Genomic DNA, 20950 nt, shown 5'->3' on the forward strand with positions numbered 1-20950 from the left:
AAACGAAAAAAAAAAACAATAGTACAATTGCTGTTTTTTAGTCACCACGCCAACTAAAAATAGAATAAAAACTGATCAAAAAGCCGCATGTACCCCAAGAAAACTACAATGGATTCCTCAAGGGGTCTAGTTTCCAAATTGGCGTCACTTTTGGGGGGTTTCCAATGTTTTGGCACCACAAGACCTCTTCAAACCGGACATGGTGCCTAATAAAAAAGAGGCTTCAAAATCCACTAAGTGCTCCTTTGCTTCGGAGGCCGGCGCTTCAGTCCATTACCGCCCGAGGGCCACATGTGGGATATTTCTCAAAACTGCAGAATCTGGGCAATACGTATTAAGTTGCGTTTCACTGATAAATCCTTTTGTGTTATAAAAAAAATGGTATAAAGAGGATTTTCTGACAAAAAAAAAATTTACATTTCACCTCTACTTTGCTCTAAATTTTTGTGTAACACCTAAAGGGTTCATAAACTTTCTACATGCTGTTGTGAATACTTTGAGGGGTCTAGTTTCTAAAATGGGGTATTTGATAGGGGTTTCTAATATATAATGCCCTCAAAGCAACTTCAGAACTGAACTGGAACCTAAAAAAATAAATAAATGAGGCAATACTTCGCTTCTTACATTATACTGATAATGAGCTGTGCCCACCCCGAGATGACCCCAGTTTTGACCGTTTGTATTTCTATTGATGAGTTCCCTGGTACATTTTAAAGGGAGGGTTCAATTCCGCGAGTACCTGCCGGGTAAGAGGGCAAGGTATGGCGTGAAGATGTATAAGCTGTGAGAGTGCATCAGGGTATACCTACAGGTTTAGGATATATGAAGGAAAGGCCACCCCCAAACCAGACTGCATCCTGGACTACAATAGGTACATGGGAGGGATGGACTTGTCAGATCAAGTCCTGAAGCCCTACAGCGCCATGCGGTGTGGTATAAGAAGCTGGCCGGGCACATCATACAGATGGCATTGTACAATGCAGGTGATTATCAAGAACCTAATCTTTAGGGACCAAGAAGGGGGGGGGCACCCAGTACTTCTGGAAGCGAGCCCACACGCATCGTACCAGGGCAACACTTTCCAGGAGAAGTTCCCCAAACTGGCAAGAAGGGAAAAAGTCAAAAGAGGTGCAAAGTCTGCTATAAGAGGGCGATAATGGATGACACAATATATCAATGTGACACGTGTCCCGAATAACCAGAGCTCTGTATGAAAGTGTTTTAAAATTTATCATACATCCCTTGGTTTATAATTTACCCCAATTTTACTTACCCTGATGCACTCCACACAGCTTATCCCCCCTCGTCTTTCCCCTCTGGGCCCTGCTGTGTGTCCAGGCAGCTGATAACAGCCACATGTAGGGTATTGCCATACCCGGGAGAACCCACATTACAGTTTATGGGGTGTAGGTCTCCGGTCAAAATGCTCACTACACCTCTAGATGAATGCCTTAAGGGTGTAGTTTTTAAAACGGGGTCACTTCTTGCGGGTTTCAACTGTACTGGTACCTCAGGGGCTTCTGCATACATGACTTCGCACTAGAAAATCCCCAGTAGGCCAAATGGTGGTCCTTTCCTTCTGAGCCCTCCCATGGGCCCAAACGGCAGTTTATCACCACAAATGGGGTATTGCCGCACTCAGGACAAATTGGGCAACAAAATGGAGTATTTTATTTCTTGTGAAAATAAGAATTTGAGCTAAAATTACATATTATTGGAAAAAATATATATTTTTTTAATTCCCAGCCCAATTCAAATAAGTTCTGTGAAGAAACTATGGAGTCTAAATGGTCACATTACCCATAAATGAATTCCTTGAGGGGTGTAGTTTCCAAAATGGGGTCACTTCTGGTGGGTTTCCATTGCTTTGATACCTCTGGGGCTCGGCAAATGCAACATGGCACCCGAAAACCAAACCAGCAAAATCTGTACTCCAAAGAACACACAGCGCTCCTTCCCTTCTGAGGCCTCCCATGGGCCCAAACGGCAGTTTATTGCCACAAATGGGGTATTGATGCACTCAGGAGAAATTGGGCAACAAAATTGAGTATTTTGTTCCCTGTGAAAATAAGAAATTTTGATCACAAATGACATTTTATTGGAAAAAATGAAATTTTTTTCATTTCAGAGCCCAATTCAAATACGTGCTGTGAAAAAACTGTGCGGTCAAAATGGTAACAACAACCCTAAATGAATTCCTTGAGGGGTGTAGTTTCCAAAATGGGGTCACTATTGGGGGATTCCTACTGTTTTGACACCTCAACACCTCTTCAAACCTGGCATGCTGCCTAAAATATATTCTAATAAAAAAGAGGACTCAAAATGCACTAGGTGCTTCCTTGCTTCTAGGGCTTGTGTTTTAGTCCACGAGCACAGTAGGGCCACATGTGGGACATTTCTAAAAACTGCAGAATCTGGACAATACATATTTAGTAGTGTTTCTCTGGTAAAACCTTCTCTGTTACAGAAAAAAAAATTAATAAAATTGAAATTCAGCAAGAAAAATGAAATTTGCAAATTTCACCTCCACTTTGCTTTAATTCCTGTGAAATGCCTGAAGGGTTAAAAAACTTTCTAACTGCTGTTTTGAATACTTTGAGGGGTCTAGTTTTTAAAATGGGGTGTTTTATCAGGGTTTCTAATACATAGGCCCCACAAAGCCACTTCAGAACTCAAGAGGTACCTTAAAAAAAAGGCTTTTGAAATTTTCTTAAAAATATGAGAAATTGCTGTTTATGTTCTAAGCCTTGTAACGTCCAAGAAAAATAAAAGAATGTTCAAAAAACGATGCCAATCTAAAGTAGACATATGGGAAATGTGAACTAGTAACTATTTTGGGTGGTATAACCGTCTGTTTTACAATCAGATGCATTTAAATTCTGAAAAATGCAATTTTTTCAAAATTTTCTCTACATTTTGCAATTTTTCACCAATAAACACTGAATATATCGACCAAATTTTACCACGAACATGAAGCCCAATGTGTCACGAGAAAACAATCTCAGAATCGCTTGGGTATGTTTAAGCATTCCGACGTTATTACCACATAAAGTGAAATATGTCAGATTTGAAAAATGAGCTCTGAGCCTTAAGGCCAAAACTAGGCTGCGTCCTTAAGGGGTTAAGGTACCTCTTGAGTTCTGAAGTGGCTTTGTGGGGCCTATGTATTAGAAACCCTGATAAAACACCCCATTTTAAAAACTAGACCCCTCAAAGTATTCAAAACAGCAGTTAGAAAGTTTTTTAACCCTTCAGGCATTTCACAGGAATTAAAGCAAAGTGGAGGTGAAATTTGCAAATTTCATTTTTTTTTCTGTAACACAGAAGGTTTTACCAGAGAAACACTACTAAATATGTATTGTCCAGATTCTGCAGTTTTTAGAAATGTCCCACATGTGGCAATACTGCACTCCTGGAATAAAACACAAGCCCTAGAAGCAAAGAAGCACCTAGTGCATTTTGAGTCCTCTTTTTTATTAGAATATATTTTAGGCAGCATGCCAGGTTTGAAGAGGTGTTGAGGTGTCAAAACAGTAGGAATCCCCCAATAGTGACCCCATTTTGGAAACTACACCCCTCAAGGAATTCATTTAGGGTTGTTGTTACCATTTTGACCGCACAGTTTCTTCACAGCACGTATTTGAATTGGGCTCTGAAATGAAAAAAATGACATTTTTTCCAATAAAATGTCATTTGTGATCAAAATTTCTTATTTTCACAAGGAACAAAATACCCCATTTTGTTGCCCAATTTGTCCATAGTGTGGCAATACCCCATTTGTGGTGATAAACTGCCGTTTGGGCCCATGGGAGGGCTCAAAAGGAAAGGAGCGCTATATGTTTGTTGGAGTCCAGATTTTGTTGGATTGGTTTTCGGGTGCCATGTCGCATTTGCAGAGCCTCAGAGGTATCAAAGCATGGAAACCCACCAAAAGTGACCCCATTTTGGAAACTACACCCCTCAAGGAATTCATTTATGGTTGTTGTTAGCATTTTGACCACACAGTTTTTTCACAGCACCTATTTCAATTGGGCTGTGACATTAAAAAATGACATTTTTTCCAATAAGATGTAATTTTTTACCAAAATTTCTTATTTTCACAGGGAACAAAATACTCAATTTTGTTGCCCAATTTCTCCTGAGTGCATCAATACCCCATTTGTGGCAATAAACTGCCGTTTGGGCCCATGGGAGGCCTCAGAAGGGAAGGAGCGCTGTGTGTTCTTTGGAGTACAGATTTTGCTGGTTTGGTTTTCGGGTGCCATGTTGCATTTGCAGAGCCCCAGAGGTATCAAAGCAATGGAAACCCACCAGAAGTGACCCCATTTTGGAAACTACACCCCTCAAGGAATTCATTTATGGGTAATGTGACCATTTAGACTCCATAGTTTCTTCACAGAACTAATTTGAATTGGGCTGGGAATTAAAAAAAAATATATTTTTTCCAATAATATGTCATTTTAGCTCAAAAATTCTTATTTTCACAAGAAATAAAATACTCCATTTTGTTGCCCAATTTGTCCTGAGTGCGGCAATACCCCATTTGTTGTGATAAACTGCCGTTTGGGCCCATGGGAGGGCTCAGAAGGAAAGGAGAGCTGTGTGTTCTTTGGAGTACAGATTTTGCTGGATTGGTTTTCGGGTGCCATGTCGCATTTGCAGAGCCCCAGAGGTATCAAAGCAATAGAAACCCACCACAAATGACCCAATTTTGGAAACTACACCCCTCAAGGACTTCATTTATGGGTGTTGTGACCATTTTGACCCCATAGTTTTTTCACAGAACTTATTTGAATTGGGCTGGGAATGAAAACAAAATTATTTTTTTCAAATAATATGTAGTTTTGGCTGAAAATTTCTTATTTTCACAAGAAACAAAATACCCCATTCTGTTGCGCAATTTGTTCTGAGTGTCGCAATACCCCATTTGTTGTGATAAACTGCCGTTTGGGCCCATGGGAGGGCTCAGAAGGAAAGGACCACCATTTGGCCTACTGGGGATTTTCTAGTGCGAAGTCATGTATGCAGAAGCCCCTGAGGTACCAGTACAGTTGAAACCCGCAAGAAGTGACCCCGTTTTAAAAACTACACCCTTAAGGCATTCATCTAGAGGTGTAGTGAGCATTTTGACCGGAGACCTACACCCCATAAACTGTAATGTGGGTTCTCCCGGATATGGCAATATCCTACATGTGGCTGTTATCAGCTGCCTGGACACACAGCAGGGCCCAGAGGGGAAAGACGAGGGGGGATAAGCTGTGTGGAGTGCATCAGGGTAAGTAAAATTGGGGTAAATTATAAACCAAGGGATGTATGATAAATTTTAAAACACTTTCATACAGAGCTCTGGTTATTCGGGACACGTGTCACATTGATATATTGTGTCATCCATTATCGCCCTCTTATAGCAGACTTTGCACCTCTTTTGACTTTTTCCCTTCTTGCCAGTTTGGGGAACTTCTCCTGGAAAGTGTTGCCCTGGTACGATGCGTGTGGGCTCGCTTCAAGAAGTACTGGGTGTCCCCCCTTCTTGGTCCCTAAAGATTAGGTTCTTGATAATCACCTCTTGAAATTCCAGGAAAGTTCCCGTCTGGCCTGCACATTGACGTAGCACGTACGCATTGTACAATGCCATCTGTATGATGTGCCCGGCCAGCTTCTTATACCACACCGCATGGCGCTGTATGGCTTCAGGGCTTGATCTTACAAGTCCATCCCTCCCATGTACCTATTGTAGTCCAGGATGCAGTCTGGTTTGGGGGTGGCCTTTCTTTCATATATCCTAAACCTGTAGGTATACCCTGATGCACTCTCACAGCTTATACATCTTCACGCCATACCTTGCCCTCTTACCCGGCAGGTACTGGCGGAATTGAACCCTCCCTTTAAAATGTACCAGGGACTCATCAATAGAAATACACTTCTCGGGGGTGTATGCTGGGGAAAACCGGGCACTGGAACGGTCTAATAGGGGTCTCCGTTTATACAAACGGTCAAAACTGGGGCCATCTCGGCGTGGGCACGGCTCATTATCAGTATAATGTAAGAAGCGAAGTATTGCCTCATTTATTGATTTTTTTAGGTTCCAGTTCAGTTCTGAAGTTGCTTTGAGGGGCCAATATATTAGAAACCCCTATCAAACACCCCATTTTAGAAACTAGACCCCTCAAAGTATCCACAACAGCATTTAGAAAGTTTATGAACTCTTTAGGTGTTTCACAAAAATTTAGAGCAAAGTAGAGGTGAAATTTACATTTTTTTTTTGTCAGAAAATCCTCTTTATACCATTTTTTTAATAACACAAAAGGATTTATCAGTGAAACGCAACTCAATATTTATTGCCCAGATTCTGCCGTTTTGAGAAATATCCCACGTGTGGCCCTAGTGCGGTAATGGACTGAAGCACCGGCCTCCGAAGCAAAGGAGCACCTAGTGGATTTTGAAGCATCTTTTTTATTAGGCACCATGTCCGTTTTGAAGAGGTCTTGTGGTGCCAAAACATTGGGAACCCCCCAAAAGTGACCCCAATTTATAAACTAGACCCCTTGAGGAATCCATTGTAGTTTTCTTGGGGTGCATGCGGCTTTTTGATCAGTTTTTATTCTATTTTTAGGTGGCGTGGTGACTAAAAAACAGCAATTGTACGATTGTTTTTTTTTTCGTTTTTTTTTACAGCGTTCACCGTGCGCTATAAATGACATATTCACTTTATTCTGCGGGGCGATACGATTACGGCGATACCAGATGTTTATAGGTTTTTTTTATGTCTTATGGCGTTTGCACAATAAAATACGTTTTGTAAAAAATCATTCACTTTTGGTGTTACCTTATTCTAAGAGCCATAACGTTTTTATTTTTCAATCAATAAAGCCGTGCGAGGACTTATTATTTGCGTAACGAACTGTAGTTTCGATCAGTACCATTTTTCGGTACATGCGACTTTTTGATCTCTTTTTATTCCATTTTTTGGGAGGTGAAGTGACCAAAGAATTGTGATTGTGGTTCGGTTTATTATTATTTTATTTTACGGCGTTCACCGTGCGGGATAAATAATGAAATAATTTTGTAGTTCAGGCCGTTACGGACGCGGCGATACCAATTATGTATAGTTTATTTGTTTGTTTATATATTTTTATTAATAATAAAGGACTGATAAGGGAAAAAGGGGGATTTTTACTTTTAATACCTTTTAAATCTTTTATTTTCTTATTTTTACACATCTTTTTTTAACTTTTTTTTTACTTTATTACTTTGTCCCACTAGGGGACTTGAGGGCAGGAGGCCCTGATCGCTATTCTAATACACTGCACTACATGCGTAGTGCAGTGTATTAGAACTGTCAGCTACTCACTGACAGCAAGCATAGTGGGTCCTGACGTTGTCAGGACCCACTAGGCTTCCGTCTATGGCAAAGCCGGACGCCATTGTTTGGTGTCCGGTTGCCATAGTCACCATCGCCGGCCGCTATCGCGTAGCAGGCCGGCGATGGCAGCTTAACCCCTAAAAAGCCGCGATCTCTATAGAACGCGGCTTTTAAGGGGTTAATCAGCGGGGACACAGCGATCGGTCCCCGCTGTAGGAGCTGTGACAGCTGCTGAACAAGACAGCAGCGTCACAGCTCCTGTATGTGTCGGGAGGACGGCCGAAACGGCCGTTACTCCCGAGACGTACTATTACGGCATGGAGCGCGAACGATACAGCTGCCATGACGTAATAGTACGTCAAGGAGCGGGAAGGGGTTAATGACTGAGCAACTTGTTTACGTTTTTCCATCGTCGTATTCAAAGAGCTATAACTTTTTTATTTTTCCGTATACATAGCTGTATAGGACTTGTTTTTTGTGGGACAAGTTGTAATTTTAATAGCACCATTTTGGGGCATTTAAAATTTATTGGTTAACTTTTATTAACATTTTTGGTGGGGTAATAGGAAAAAAACTGAAATTTCCCATACTTTTTTGTGCCTTAAATGTACACAGTTTACAGTGTGGTATAAATAACATAATAACTTTATTCAGCGGGTTGTTAGAATTGCGGCGATACCAAATTTATCTAGTTGTTTTTTTATATTTTACTACTTTTACACAGTAAAACCACTTTTTTTTCTAAATTCTTTGATTTTGTGAGCCATATTTTAAGAGCCATAACTTTTTATTTTTCTGTTGACACGTGCTTGAGGGCTTTTTTTTGCACGACAACTTGTAGTTTTTATTGGTGCCAAATTTGAGTACATGCGACTTTTTGATCTCTTTTTAGTAAAAAGGCTGGATAAACAGAAAACGCCAATTCTGGCATTTGTTTTTTATTTTATTTTTACAATGTTCACCGTGTAGGTTAAATAATGGAATCGTTTTATAGTTGTGGTCGTTACGGATGGGGCGATACCAAATATGTGTAGCTGTTAACTTTTTTTCATAATAAAGTATATTGTAAGGAGAAAAATTGGGTTCTTAATTTTTTTTTCTTGGGACATTTATTTATTTATTACAAACTTTAATAATCTTTTTTAACTTTTTTTAGTCCCTCAGGGGACTTCAATATGCGATCTTTTGATCGCTTTTATAATACACTGCAATACTTGTTAATAATACTGTATTGCAGTGTATTATACCAGTCAGTGTAAAACTAATAGGCATTTCTAAAGGCAGACCTGGGGGCCTTTGTTAGGCCCCAGGCTGCCATATAACCCGCAATTGCATTGCGGGTGTGCCCGTATGGTGAGAGCTTCAGAAGAACTACCCTGAAAGGCCGCCGTAAAAACACTATATGGCGGTCGTTAAGGCATTAAGGCCCTTTTACACCGGCAGATGATTGGGCGCTCGTTTCTGATCAATGCTCATTTGCAGCTGATCGCTGGGCTTTACACAGGCAAACACACTCATTTGTCATCTGTCACATATTTAAAATCATCGGTTGTTGGCTGCACAACTCTTCGTGTAAACAAAGATGTGCTACTGACCATAATGAAACTGTATGTGCCAGAACGATCGCCCTAATGACAGTTCGGGTGCATACAGTGCCGAAGATTGCTCCATGTAAATGGAGCTAAATGAGCGCCAATCGACAAAAAAATGTGCAAAAGGACCCTTACTCTCCAAGTTTGTTCTGTTATTAAATGTTTGTGTGTTTTTTTTTAATTTTAGTTTGTATTTATTTTACATACAATATATGTACCGGTACATTAAACAGGGGTTAGGGGAGGTGACAGTATGTCATGCCTGTCAGTATCAATATAATAGCACAAAAGATTCCATTTCTAAGATGCTATGATGTCAAAATATAATTGCAACTGAGTAATGATAGTATACCTTAAAATTAAAACGAACCTGTCACCAGCATTTCACCTTTTAAACCAGCAATACCTGGTAAGTGGGCGAAAAATAATTTCTATATGACGTATAATTGTCTTCTTAGTCGGCTCTGTAGCTTTAGTATTCTGTTTTTTAGTGTTCCTGCACTGTATGCTAAAGAGCATAAAAGAGTCATATCTTTGTTTGAAAAGAGTCATATCTTCATTCCTCAAGTCTTTCCGAGTTAACCCCGCCTCCTTACTTTTGATTGACAGCTCCTCGCCTTCCCCCAGCATACAAAATCCTGCGCTTGTGCATTGATGTCCTATTCTGGTGTGTGCGCACACCGGATTATTACGATAAAAAGCGCAAAATGTTTGCAGACCGTTACTTAGTCAGAGGAGGAGTTTAGAAGAGGGGATAACGGCAAGGAACTTTTGATAGCAGCGGCCAGTGAGGGATATGCAAAGTTCAATAGGTGAAATGCTGGTGACAGGTTCCCTTTAAGAGCAACTTTCTGAGAGGCAGGCAATCCATAATCAAACTAAACTACAACTAAAGAATGGTGATATGGACCATAAATGCCAATGGTCACAGAAGTGAGAGAGGTTATTGAGTCTAGTAGCCACTGCGTCTTCCATGTGATAAGCGATATTTTTTTTCTAAATATGCTAATTTGGCTCTAATAGCCAAATAGGAGGTTACTCTTTCTTTTCACCCTGGGCGGTGTAATGTTTTCTGTATGACGCTGTCCAATCCGCATACAGCTACTCCCCCTTCCCTGCCCAGCAACACCGTGTGATCTTATAGTATACAGCTTTCATTCCCGACTGTGTATTCTACTGGCGATATCTCCAGTTGTGTCACTGCTAGAACTGGAATCCTGGTGTCATATGAAAGATCTAGGTGATCCACAGCCCGAGATATGGCTGTTTGAAGTGATCCCCCTTCCCTCTAGAATGTCTCTCATACTGTGTGTGAAGCAGCTTCATACTGATTGGACAGCGTCAGACTATGAGGCAGCTCCACCTCAGGAGAATCGCTGCTGTTACCTCCCAGTTGTCTAATAAAGGCTCATTTACATATTTAGCAAACAGCGCATAGTTTTTAAAATAACAAACACAATTTTCACTAGCATTATCAGTTTGACAGTGCTTATTATATTAGCTAGGAGATAGTGCATTACTAAACTAGTGAAAGAGTCTCTTTAACCAAATTGTTCTCCCATCTAAGTATATAAGGGCCTGTTCACATCACCATTCGCTTTCCGTTCCAGGGTTCAGTCGGAGGTTTCCGTCGGGTGATCCCCGCAACGGAAAGTGAAAGTGAAACCACAGCTTCCGTTTCAGTCACCATTGATATCAATGGTGATGGAAAGATCGCTAATGGTTTCCGTTCATCACCATTCCGGCAGGTTTCCGTTCTAACGAAGGAATCAATAGCGGAGTCGACTGCGCTATTGATTCCGTCGGAAAACCGGACACCTGCCGGAATCGTGACGAATGGAAACCATTAGCGATCTTTCCGTCACCATTGATATCAATGGTGACTGAAACAGAAGCTGTGGTTTCACTTTCACTTTCCGTTGCGGGGTTCACCTGACGGAAACCTCCGACGGAACCCCGGAACGGAAAGCGAACGGTGATGTGAACAGGCCCTGAGACAGTTTATTAGGAGAAAATCAGTTTGGAAATAAGTTATTGAACAATAATTTACCTTTTTGAACACTCTGCTTATAAAAATTGTAGGGCTTGCATTGGGAAAAATGGGTCTGTGAAGTGATAGGTCACTAGACAGTGACGTATACATAAATATTTATAGAAATCTATGTGTTAAACCATATTTATTAGATAATTCTTGAAAGGAGGATAGACTACAATCGTGGTATAAATCTGTGATGATACAGATACCTGCTGTATCCCTACTATCAACATTATTATCTACCATAGTAAATAAATCGTAATGGGTGATAGCTTAGGGGGATAAAATCACTGGAGTCAGATTGTTTAAGGAGGTATTTCCACGCATAGAGGGGGATTTCCATACTGCAAAGTGGCAAGACTGAGATCAATTGGGGGTTACCCTGAGGTTTTACAAAAGATATAAGTGTGTGCCTAGGTCGGATATACTTTTGCATTTTTAGACAATTGTCAGGGAAGGGAGCCACCAATATTTCAATTGATCCAGAGTGGTAGCTATATAATATTTAAAGACATAATGGATGCCTATACCTCCATATGACCAGGGCCAAACAATGAAGAACTGGTAGATGTTTGTGATGTTTTCGTGGCCACAACTGGCATCATTTTTACAATAGTTATGCCCAGGAAATAAAGGGTTAAGTGCATTTTTCAAAAACATGGAAATTTATCTTGAGAGACGAATAGTTATAGAGAATATTAGAGAGCTTGAATAGACACGTTTATGGCCTGGTATTTTATATTGTCCATATGCAAGGCAAATGAAAAAATGGGATTCCAGATGAGATTGAGTGATAGGGTCTATGCTTATGTTTACTATTTGAGATTTAGTAAGATTAACCTTATAATAAGAAATTCTGCTGAAAGATTTTATCTTACACCTCTGTCAAGGAATCTATAAACAAGTTAGGGACAAGATTACATAGTCTGGATATAATTCTATTTTTTGGGAAGATGAACCACCAGAGATTCCATGGATCACAGAGTTGATGCTAGCAGAAGCCGCAAGAAGCTCCATCATAAGAGAAAAAATTATTGTGCTTATGTTGAAGGAGTCAGTTAGAAAGCCTGAGGTTAGGACTCTTGCCCAGGGCTGTGAAAATAATGCTTATATAGCAGATTTAATAAAACCCTGTATGTCAAACCTTTTCAACATGCTGGAAGGTTAAGACCAGTGGACCCTGTTGAATTCCTACTCTGTCCAGGAGCAAAGAAAGGTGTTAGATTGCTTTTCGCAAACTGGATCGGGTTAATAAAATGCCGGGTGCCATCTGGAGCCTTTTTGGTATAAATCCAACTTGATCGCCATTAATGATTTCGGTAATATGGCAGAGAAGTCTGTTGGATAAAGCCTTAGAATAGTGTTTTATGTTTGTATTTAGCAGCAAGATAAGGCAGAAGTTAACTGGATTAATGGGTTCCTTTTCTGGTTTTGGAAGCGTCACTATGGTTGCTGTGAGCCATAATATCTTTGGGGAAGGAGATGTCAGATGTTTCCTTGTTAAAGACAGAAGTGGGGAAAGGGGAATATCGCTATATTTCTGATAATAATAATTAGAAAAGGCATCTGTTCTAGGTGTTTTAAAGGGTTTAAGGGAAGAGAATATTCAGGAAGAAAAGATCAGCACTCCTTGTGGAATTTGAAAATAAATCTCCTTTATTTAAATAGCCAGCGGAAAAGCTGAACGGCTTGAAGTGGACAAATTACATAAAGCGTCCCACCCCTCTGACGCGTTTCTAGCTCTCAGGAGCCATTACTCATAGATTGGGGAGGGAGTGAGAGTATGTGACTGAAATAGCAGCCAGGAAAGAAAACCACCCACTCTAATCAGGTGTATACAATGGCTCTTGAGAGCTAGAAACGCGTCAGAGGGGACGGACACATTATGTAATTTGTCCACTTCAAGCCGTTCAGCTTTTCCGCTGGCTATTTAAATAAAGGAGATTTATTTTCAAATTCCACAAGGAGTGCTGATCTTTTCCTCCTGAATATTGTTCCTGTAGCATGGAGATCACTATTTTCTTCATGCACTTGGGAGAGTGAGCTGACATTTCTACTTTTATTTATTGCTTTAAGGGAACAGACTGTGGTTTCTGCAAGGGTGATTGGAGAGGAGAAAGGAAGTAGTTGAGAGGGAGTTATATTAGGCAAATCTATAGAGAAGAGTCATGAATTAATTTCTTGCCCGAAGGGTTGGTAAGAGGGTCTACTTTTAGATTGTATAGAGAACTATAGAAAAACCTAAATTTTTCCGCTAATTGGCGAGGATCAGTAATCTTATGGCCAACTTCATCAAAATAATTGGGACATTTTTTATTTCTGAGAGGTTTGTTTGGAGCGCTCCTTGCCAGTCTCTCAGAATGTATAGTCTGAGAGAACAGGTGGGAGAACAGCTTTATTGTGCTCATCTAGAGAAGAAAGGTTTTGTAAAGTGCCTTGAATATCTTTTTTTCTCTTAGGCTGGGTTCACACACACTATTTACGGACATAATTCGGGCGTTTTAGCCCTGAATTACGTCCGAAAATGCGGCTCAAATGCGTCGGCAAACATCTGCCCTTTCATTTTGAATGGGTCTTACGATGTTCTGTGCCGACGGTCATTTTTTTTACGCACCGCTGTCAAAAGGCGGCGAGTAAAAAAGACGCCCGCGTCAAAGAAGTGCCTGTCACTTCTTCAGACGTAAATGGAGCCGTCTTCCATGGACTCCATGGAAAAACAGCTCCAATTACGTCCGTAATGGACGCAGCGAAAGACGCCTGCACATGTCATTACGGCTGAAATTACGGTGCTGTTTTCTCCTGAAAACAGCACCGTAATTTCAGCCGTAACGGACGCTGCCGTGTGAACATACCCTTACACTTTGCTTCAGAGCAAGCCTGAATAATATGGCCTCTCATAACAGCTTTACGGGCAAATTAGGATTGGTAACAGAGGGGGAATTTTTTAAACTATTAATGTAAGTTGCCCCTAAACTTCTTTTGATCATCAGGATGGGACAAAATAGAATAGTTTAGTTTTCATTGAGATGGAGGGGGGAGACAAACTTTTCTTCAAACACAATTGAGATGGGGGTCACGATTTGACCAATATTACCTATGGATGGAGAAGAAGAGTGAGTTTGTCATTTAGGAAGAAATCAATGTGACAATTGACGATAAGAGATGAATGTATAATTCTTCTCTGTACCATGTCGGCACGATGCCGATGTCGCATAGACCTACATCCAACACCTTTTTAGATAAAGAGTAAAATTCCATTTAAACAAGTGTCTAAGGCGCGGTACAAAATAATGTTAAGTACCCAGCAATAATTAATCTGTCTTGTTTGACCTTTACGACTTTTGTCATGGACAAAAAAAAATTACATTAACTGGAATAAATGTTTCCAAAAGTATATGTTACATTGTTGATGTCACAATATAGGATTACAAATCTGCCATGGGCTCTACTTTAACAGATCGTAATGTAAATGCCACTGTTTTTGTTATGCCGATCATTACCCATTTCCGTTTAGCCGTAGCAGAGGAGAAAATATGGGGAAATGCATTCTTGCACCATCATAACATCACATTTCAGACTGTGTGCCTCTCTCCCATATTAAGTTATAATTGAAGGGGCTTTTTATTCCGTGGGCATAAGATAAAAATGTAATGGCCATGGTGCAAAAAGAAAAAAGCTGCTGCGGAGCCTGAATGATGTACCATTCATACATGCAATTATCCATAGTAAATTTCTTGTTTGAGTTAGCCATTGAAAATTTATCGTAACTGCTATAATGTACATTTGCTTTTTTTTCATTTTCTTATGGAATGCAATAAAATGCTAAATGGTCTATCTCATAGTTTAGAAAATTGCATTACATCATCCATTTCATTGTGATTACTAGGTATAAAAATAAATTAATCAAATTGCAACCATTTGGTCTTACCTTTAACGGCAAGTTTGCAAACTACAGATGCCTCTCCAAGAGGATTAATAGCCTTGCATGTATACACACCACCATCAAATGGACAAGGCTTGCGGATTTCAAGAGAACAAACTCCTTGGTTCACAAGAGATCGGAATCTAGGGTCTTCTCGGATTTCCATTTGATTTTTCAGCCATACTATTTTAGGCTTAAAAACAAATTTTTATAGTAAATATGTCAACATTTTTCTAAACAGATAAGATTTAGACTAACAATATGTTAACTAGGCAAATATTAATATATAGATTATAAAGAATAGTATACAACTCAGTAACAAAGAATATAAAAAAATAAGACCGTTACTTATACATGTACATTAGCATACAATAGATTGGAATCACAAAGGCTTGTTTTTTTTTTCTTCTTATCAACATACAATTACATTGATTTTAAATAGATTTAAAGGAACAGTGTCATCACAAATAATTTTTTTATATGTTAAAGATGTTAGTGCTTTAATAAAAACGTTTATTTTCATTTGTGTGTTTGTGTTTTACTGTTTCTTATTTTTACACTTTTTCTTCCCTATGGGGGCTGCCATTTTTTGTTCCATTTCTGTGTGTGTCGATTAACGACACAAACAGACATGGAATACGGCAGCCACAGTCCCATAGGGACTGCGAACGGCTCCCGTCCCATTGACTGCCGTGTACGGCGTCTGTGTGGGAACTGCGCATGCGCCGCTCCCACACAGTCCTATTCGAAATTGGCGCCGTCCGGCGCCATTTTCCTGTGGACCGGAAGTCGCGGCCGGACAGTAATATTACTACTTCCGGTCGCGGCTTCCGGACTTGTGCACATGGAACAGCGGCAGCAAAGGGAGCGGACGGGCCGGAGGGAGCCGCGGCGGCAGGAGCAGGTAAGAGATTTCAATGTATGTTAGTGTTTGTGTGTGTTTACTACTGTATGTAAACCTACTACACTGTGGGTTACCTCAAAAAATGGCGACACACAGTGTAGGAGGTTAAACCTTTCAAACCCCTCGTTTATCCCGGCACTAGTCAGGATAAAGGAGGGGGGATGCTGAGAGCTCACTAGAGCGAGGGCTTTTAACCCAATGTTGCAATGCTGCAATTTTGGGAACAGCTCCATCTAGTGACCAAAAATGGGTAGTATTATAAATTAGAAATAATTTATAATATTACATGGACTCATGCAAAAAAATAAAAAAAATTTGAACAATGTTTAATCACCCACACACTAAATGTTTAATTTTTTAAAAAAAAAAAATGTTTTTCTGGCAACACCATCCCTTTAAATTGTATTTTCCAAATGTTGTTTGACTTCTCTCCTGCCAATAGTTTAAATGTGACCAGAGACACAGCTTGTGGCTCAGGCAGCTCTGTATTCTAGGTGACAGAATTACTGTATAATACAGGTTTTGCAGAAAAGGCATCTGTCGTCATGCAATGTAAGGGTATTTGCACACGTAGTGTTTTCAGACGTTTTTTGGGCCGTAAACATCCCGAAAAACGGCTGAAAAGTCGGAAGCAGAACGGCTCCAAACATCTGCCCATTGATTTGAGTGGGAAATACGGCGTTCTGTTTCGACAGGGCAGCCGTTTTTCAAAATGACCGCGTAAACAAACGGCCACGAAAAAGAAGTGCATGTCACTACTTCAGCCGTTTTTTGAGCCGTTTTTCATTGACTCTATAGAAAAACAGCTCCAAAAATGGCCGTAAAAAACGCAGCAAAAATCGCAAGTGGCTTAAAAAATGTCTGAAAATTAGGAGCTGTTTTCCCTTAAGCCCAGTTCCCATGGAGTTTTTTTGACACGTTTTTTAAGGCGGAAAACGCGTCAAAAAAGGCGCCAAAATACGCATCCCATTCATTTCAATGGAAGGCGGACGCGTTTTTTCCCCCGCGTGTGGTAAAAAAACGGTCCTGGGAAGAGGAAGCGACATGCCCTATCTTCGGGCGTTTACTCCTCTGACCTCCCATTGACATCAATGGGAGGCAGAGAAAGCGTATTTCGCTGCGTTTTTGCCCGTGGCGGTCAAAAAACGCAGAGAAAAATGCCGTGCAGGCAGATCAAAATCTGCCTCAAAATTTCAAACGGAAAAAATCTCTGTGTGAACTCAGCCTTAGGGTATGTTCATATGCTTAGCTAAAAACATCTGAAAATATGGAGCTGTTTTCAAGGCAAAACAGCTCCTAATTTTCAGCCGTTTTTTAAGCAAACTCACGTTTTTGCAGCGTTTTTTATGTCCCTTTTTGGAGCTGTTTTTCTATAGAGTCAATGAAAAACGGCTCCACAAACGGCTCAAGAAGTGAAGTTTTTGGCGGGCGTTTTTTAACGGCCATGTAAAAAAAATGCCCCGTGGGAACAGAACGCCATTTTTCCCATTCAAATCAATGGGCAGATGTTTGGAAGCTTTTGCTTCCGATTTTTCGCAGAAAACGTCCGAAACTAAGCCGTGTGACAATACCCTTATATTTAAGACTTTACTAATGTTGCAAGTGACTATTAGGGCAGGTTCAGACGTGGCGGAATTGCTGTAGAATTGCATTCTCCAGCGGCCGTTTTTTCCATTTATTTAAAAATAAAAACTCCGCTGTGAACCATGGGCTGTGGTGCGGAATTTTCCCTCCGCAGCATGCACTGTCTGCGGCAGAGGAGAAGTGGAATTTCACTGCAGATTTCAGCCTTTGCAATGCAAAAACTGAAATCTGTGGCAAGTCCGCTGTGTTTTTTGCAACGTCTGAATTACCTGTCAAATATGCAAATATTGGTGCAGATTCGTTGCGTAATTGGCCCAAATCTGCACCAACATTTGCAGCGGAAAAATTCCGCCACGTCTGAACGTGCCCTAACTGCTTGCAAAGACTAATTTGAAAATTATTATTTACGTATGTGGCGGAACGGGTGACGGTTACAGGCATTGTACCCAGATAAAGGTTAAGCCTGCCGCAAACCGTCGCACTCCCGCCATCCGGGTGCCATAGCTTAGATGGGGATATGTCCCCTAAAACTGCATTACGTTATGTTTGATAACCAGTTGTTTTATATTATAATGTATTCAGTGATGCTTCACTGTCCTCCCCCTCTAAGGTTAATCTTATACTGAAGGAGAATGAGTCACAGACTGAGAGCGGGAACATGTGTAATGTAAATAAGAAAAAGGAGGGGGCCAGTTTCCTGAGTGAGGGATATAGCTGTGCTGGAGGAGAACTGAGTTAGTTGCTGCCCAGGAGAGGATGAGATAGCAGTGTGAGCTGCAGGCAGGGGCTGTCTACCTCAGAGATGGTACCTGACCTAGGGACAATAACAGAGGACAAGTGCTGGAGTCCCATCTAACTAAGGAGGATCTGGAGACACCCCAAAGGATGAAAGGTACAGTGGAGAGACCCCATAGTGAGGTAGCCTGTCCCATCCAGCCCAGAGGGGAGAAGCAGCGATGCATTGGTTCTGTGTGTGTCTGTCCCTGTTAATAAACGCGCCGCTGTGGCTTGTCCCCTGTTAATCTGTGTCGCCTGAATCTATCGCCCACATTCTCTTGGCGTAAACCGACCCCCACTGACCCGGTTTTGCCACATTTGGTGGCAGCGGTGGGATAGATTCAGCCCGTTGTAGGGGAAGCGGCAGGGGATAGGTACCCTGGTACCATCCGGCGCTTCGCGGCCAGACCTCCAGGGCGGACTGCCACACGTGCTGCAGTACAGGGGGACCACAGGCACCTAAATCCCCAGTCATGGAGCCTGACTCTATGGATCCTCCCGGCGGAGCAGAGGATGTCCCCTATGGCAGCTACCTCCGAATTACACTCCAAGAGCTGTGCCGGTTCCGGCGTATTGCTTTCTCGTCCCGCTACATCAAGGATAGGCTGATTGAGAAGCTTCAAGCCTGGGACCTGGCGAACCCGGCCGAGATGGGAGAGATGGCCGAGGGTGACGTTGACTGCTGCCCCGAAGAACCGGCCAGTCGCCAGGGAACCGGCCGTAGCGCCATCTCGGACGTCCAGGCCCTGCGGATGAGGGATCTGCTGACCGCTCTGGGGCCTCAAAGCTTCGAGGCCGAGCGCCTGATCATCGTTGGGCCCGTGGCGCATGCAGTGGCACCCCTAGAACCAATAACCCCAATCCCTGCCGGGCCCCCGAAGACCCCAACTACGATACAACGACCTTCCCAAGTTGGATCCTTCGTCCACGGATATCGATGCGCACCTAACCATGCTGGAGACACAGCTACAGGTGCATGACATCCCCACCACCGAATGGGCTCGCTACGTGGGGCCCAGCCTGCAAGGGAGGGCCCTTGAAGTCTACCGGAGCCTAGGTCCAGAGGACGGACGGGACTACGGTTGCCTCCGGGACGCCCTGCTGAAGAGGTATGCGATCACCCCAGAGACTTACAGAGAGCGGTTCCGTAATTTGACGCTCGCCGGCCAGGGTACCCATGTGGAACTGGCAGCCCAGCTCCGCTTAAGCTGCTCCAGGTGGGCCGAGGGGAAGAAGGCCTTCAGTCGGGAGGCCCTGGAGGACCTCGTCATTTTGGAGCAACTGCTCTTCAGGATGGAGGTCCCCGTTTGTGCCTGGGTCGCGGACCGCCACCCCAGCACCCCTGAAGATGCCGCCACCCTGGCCGACGAGTTCTTGGCCCACCGACCCCAGTGGAGAAGCCTTCCGCGCCAGGAACAACGCCGAGAGCTCCGAGCCCCTACCAAAATAGCGGAACCACCCCGGCCAACTTCGATGAGACCCCAGCCGCAGCCTACAGCCGCCCCGATCCCTCCAAGGGTCCGCGGCCCTACAGACTCCCGCCAGTGTTATGGGTGCCACCAGCCGGGGCACATCCGACGGGACTGCCCCCTGGCCCAATCAACGGTGCCCTTTCCCAGACCAACCCCAACCCGGGTCGCCTTTTGCCCGGAGGCGGGCGACCCCGATGAGTGTGACCACCTCCTAGATGCACCAGAGGTGGAGGAGGTGGTCTACCACGTAGAGCTTGCGAGCCTCGTGATGAACCAGGTCCCTGCCAACATGCAGGGCCACCGACAGCCCGTGGTGCTGGGACGCCGCACCGTCCAAGGACTCCGTGACTCGGGGGCATCCCTCACCCTGGTAAGAGCGGACCTGGTTCCCCAGGCTAAGGTTCTTCCCCAGCGATTAGCCCGGATTGCCCTGGCGGACGGACAGCAGCGGTCCATTCCCCGCGCCAGAGTCTACCTGGACTGGGGCCCCGGAAAAGGGGAGGTCGAAGTCGGGCTCATGCCGGATCTCCCCGCCGATGTCTTATTGGGGAAACACTCGACGATTCTGAGGAGAAGATCCCCCTATTAACTCAGAATAGCCTGATCTATTGGCCGAAGAGGAGAGCGATTACAAAGAGCTTCTCTTGCATTCGAGGTCCTGCACAGCACAGACAACCCATTAAACCCTCAAGAACACGCCCAATCTTCGCTTTTTCATTTTCGTTTTTCCTCCCCGCCTTCCAAAAGCCGTAAATGTTATATTTTTTCATCGACATAGCCATATGAGAGCTTGTTTTTTGAGGGACAAGTTGTAGTTTTTCATAGCACCATTTATTGTACCGCATAATGTACTGGGACACTGAAAAAAATATATTTGTGGGGTGAAATGGGCAAAAAACAGTGATTATGCCATTTCTTGGAGGGTTTTGATTTTACAGCGTCCATCAGGCAGTAAAAACTACATGTTCACCTTATTCTACATGTTGATACAATTACGGCGATACAAAATTAGTTTTTTATGCTTTACCACTTTTTTTTTTTGGAAAAACTATTTGCTAAAAAAACTAAGCTAAGGCGAGCTGAAGTTTTTATTGATATCATTTTTGGGGTACATGCGACTTTTTGATTACTTCTACAATTTTTTTGGAGAGCTAAGGTGACCAAAACACAGCAATTTGGGTGTCGTATAAATATATATATATACATATATATACACACACACACAGTATATACGCACAAAGAACGGACATGTCGTGAGTTTTACGCAGCGGACTCACGCTGCGCAAAAATCACTGACAGTC

The 20950-nt window shown here is 42.5% G+C and overlaps 1 protein-coding gene across 1 annotated transcript in view; it reads right to left on the reverse strand.

Annotated features, from left to right (window-relative positions):
• The window catches only part of MYBPHL (myosin binding protein H like), an 85033-nt gene that overhangs the window by 6470 nt on the left and 57613 nt on the right, over positions 1–20950 (reverse strand). The window contains exon 6 of the mRNA XM_075851159.1: positions 14919–15105. Within this exon, the coding sequence (XP_075707274.1) occupies positions 14919–15105 (187 nt within the window). The remainder of the gene's footprint in view (positions 1–14918; positions 15106–20950) is intronic.

Source organism: Rhinoderma darwinii, chromosome 2 (assembly GCF_050947455.1).
Source record: "Rhinoderma darwinii isolate aRhiDar2 chromosome 2, aRhiDar2.hap1, whole genome shotgun sequence".
In the NCBI taxonomy this organism is placed as follows: domain Eukaryota; kingdom Metazoa; phylum Chordata; class Amphibia; order Anura; family Rhinodermatidae; genus Rhinoderma; species Rhinoderma darwinii.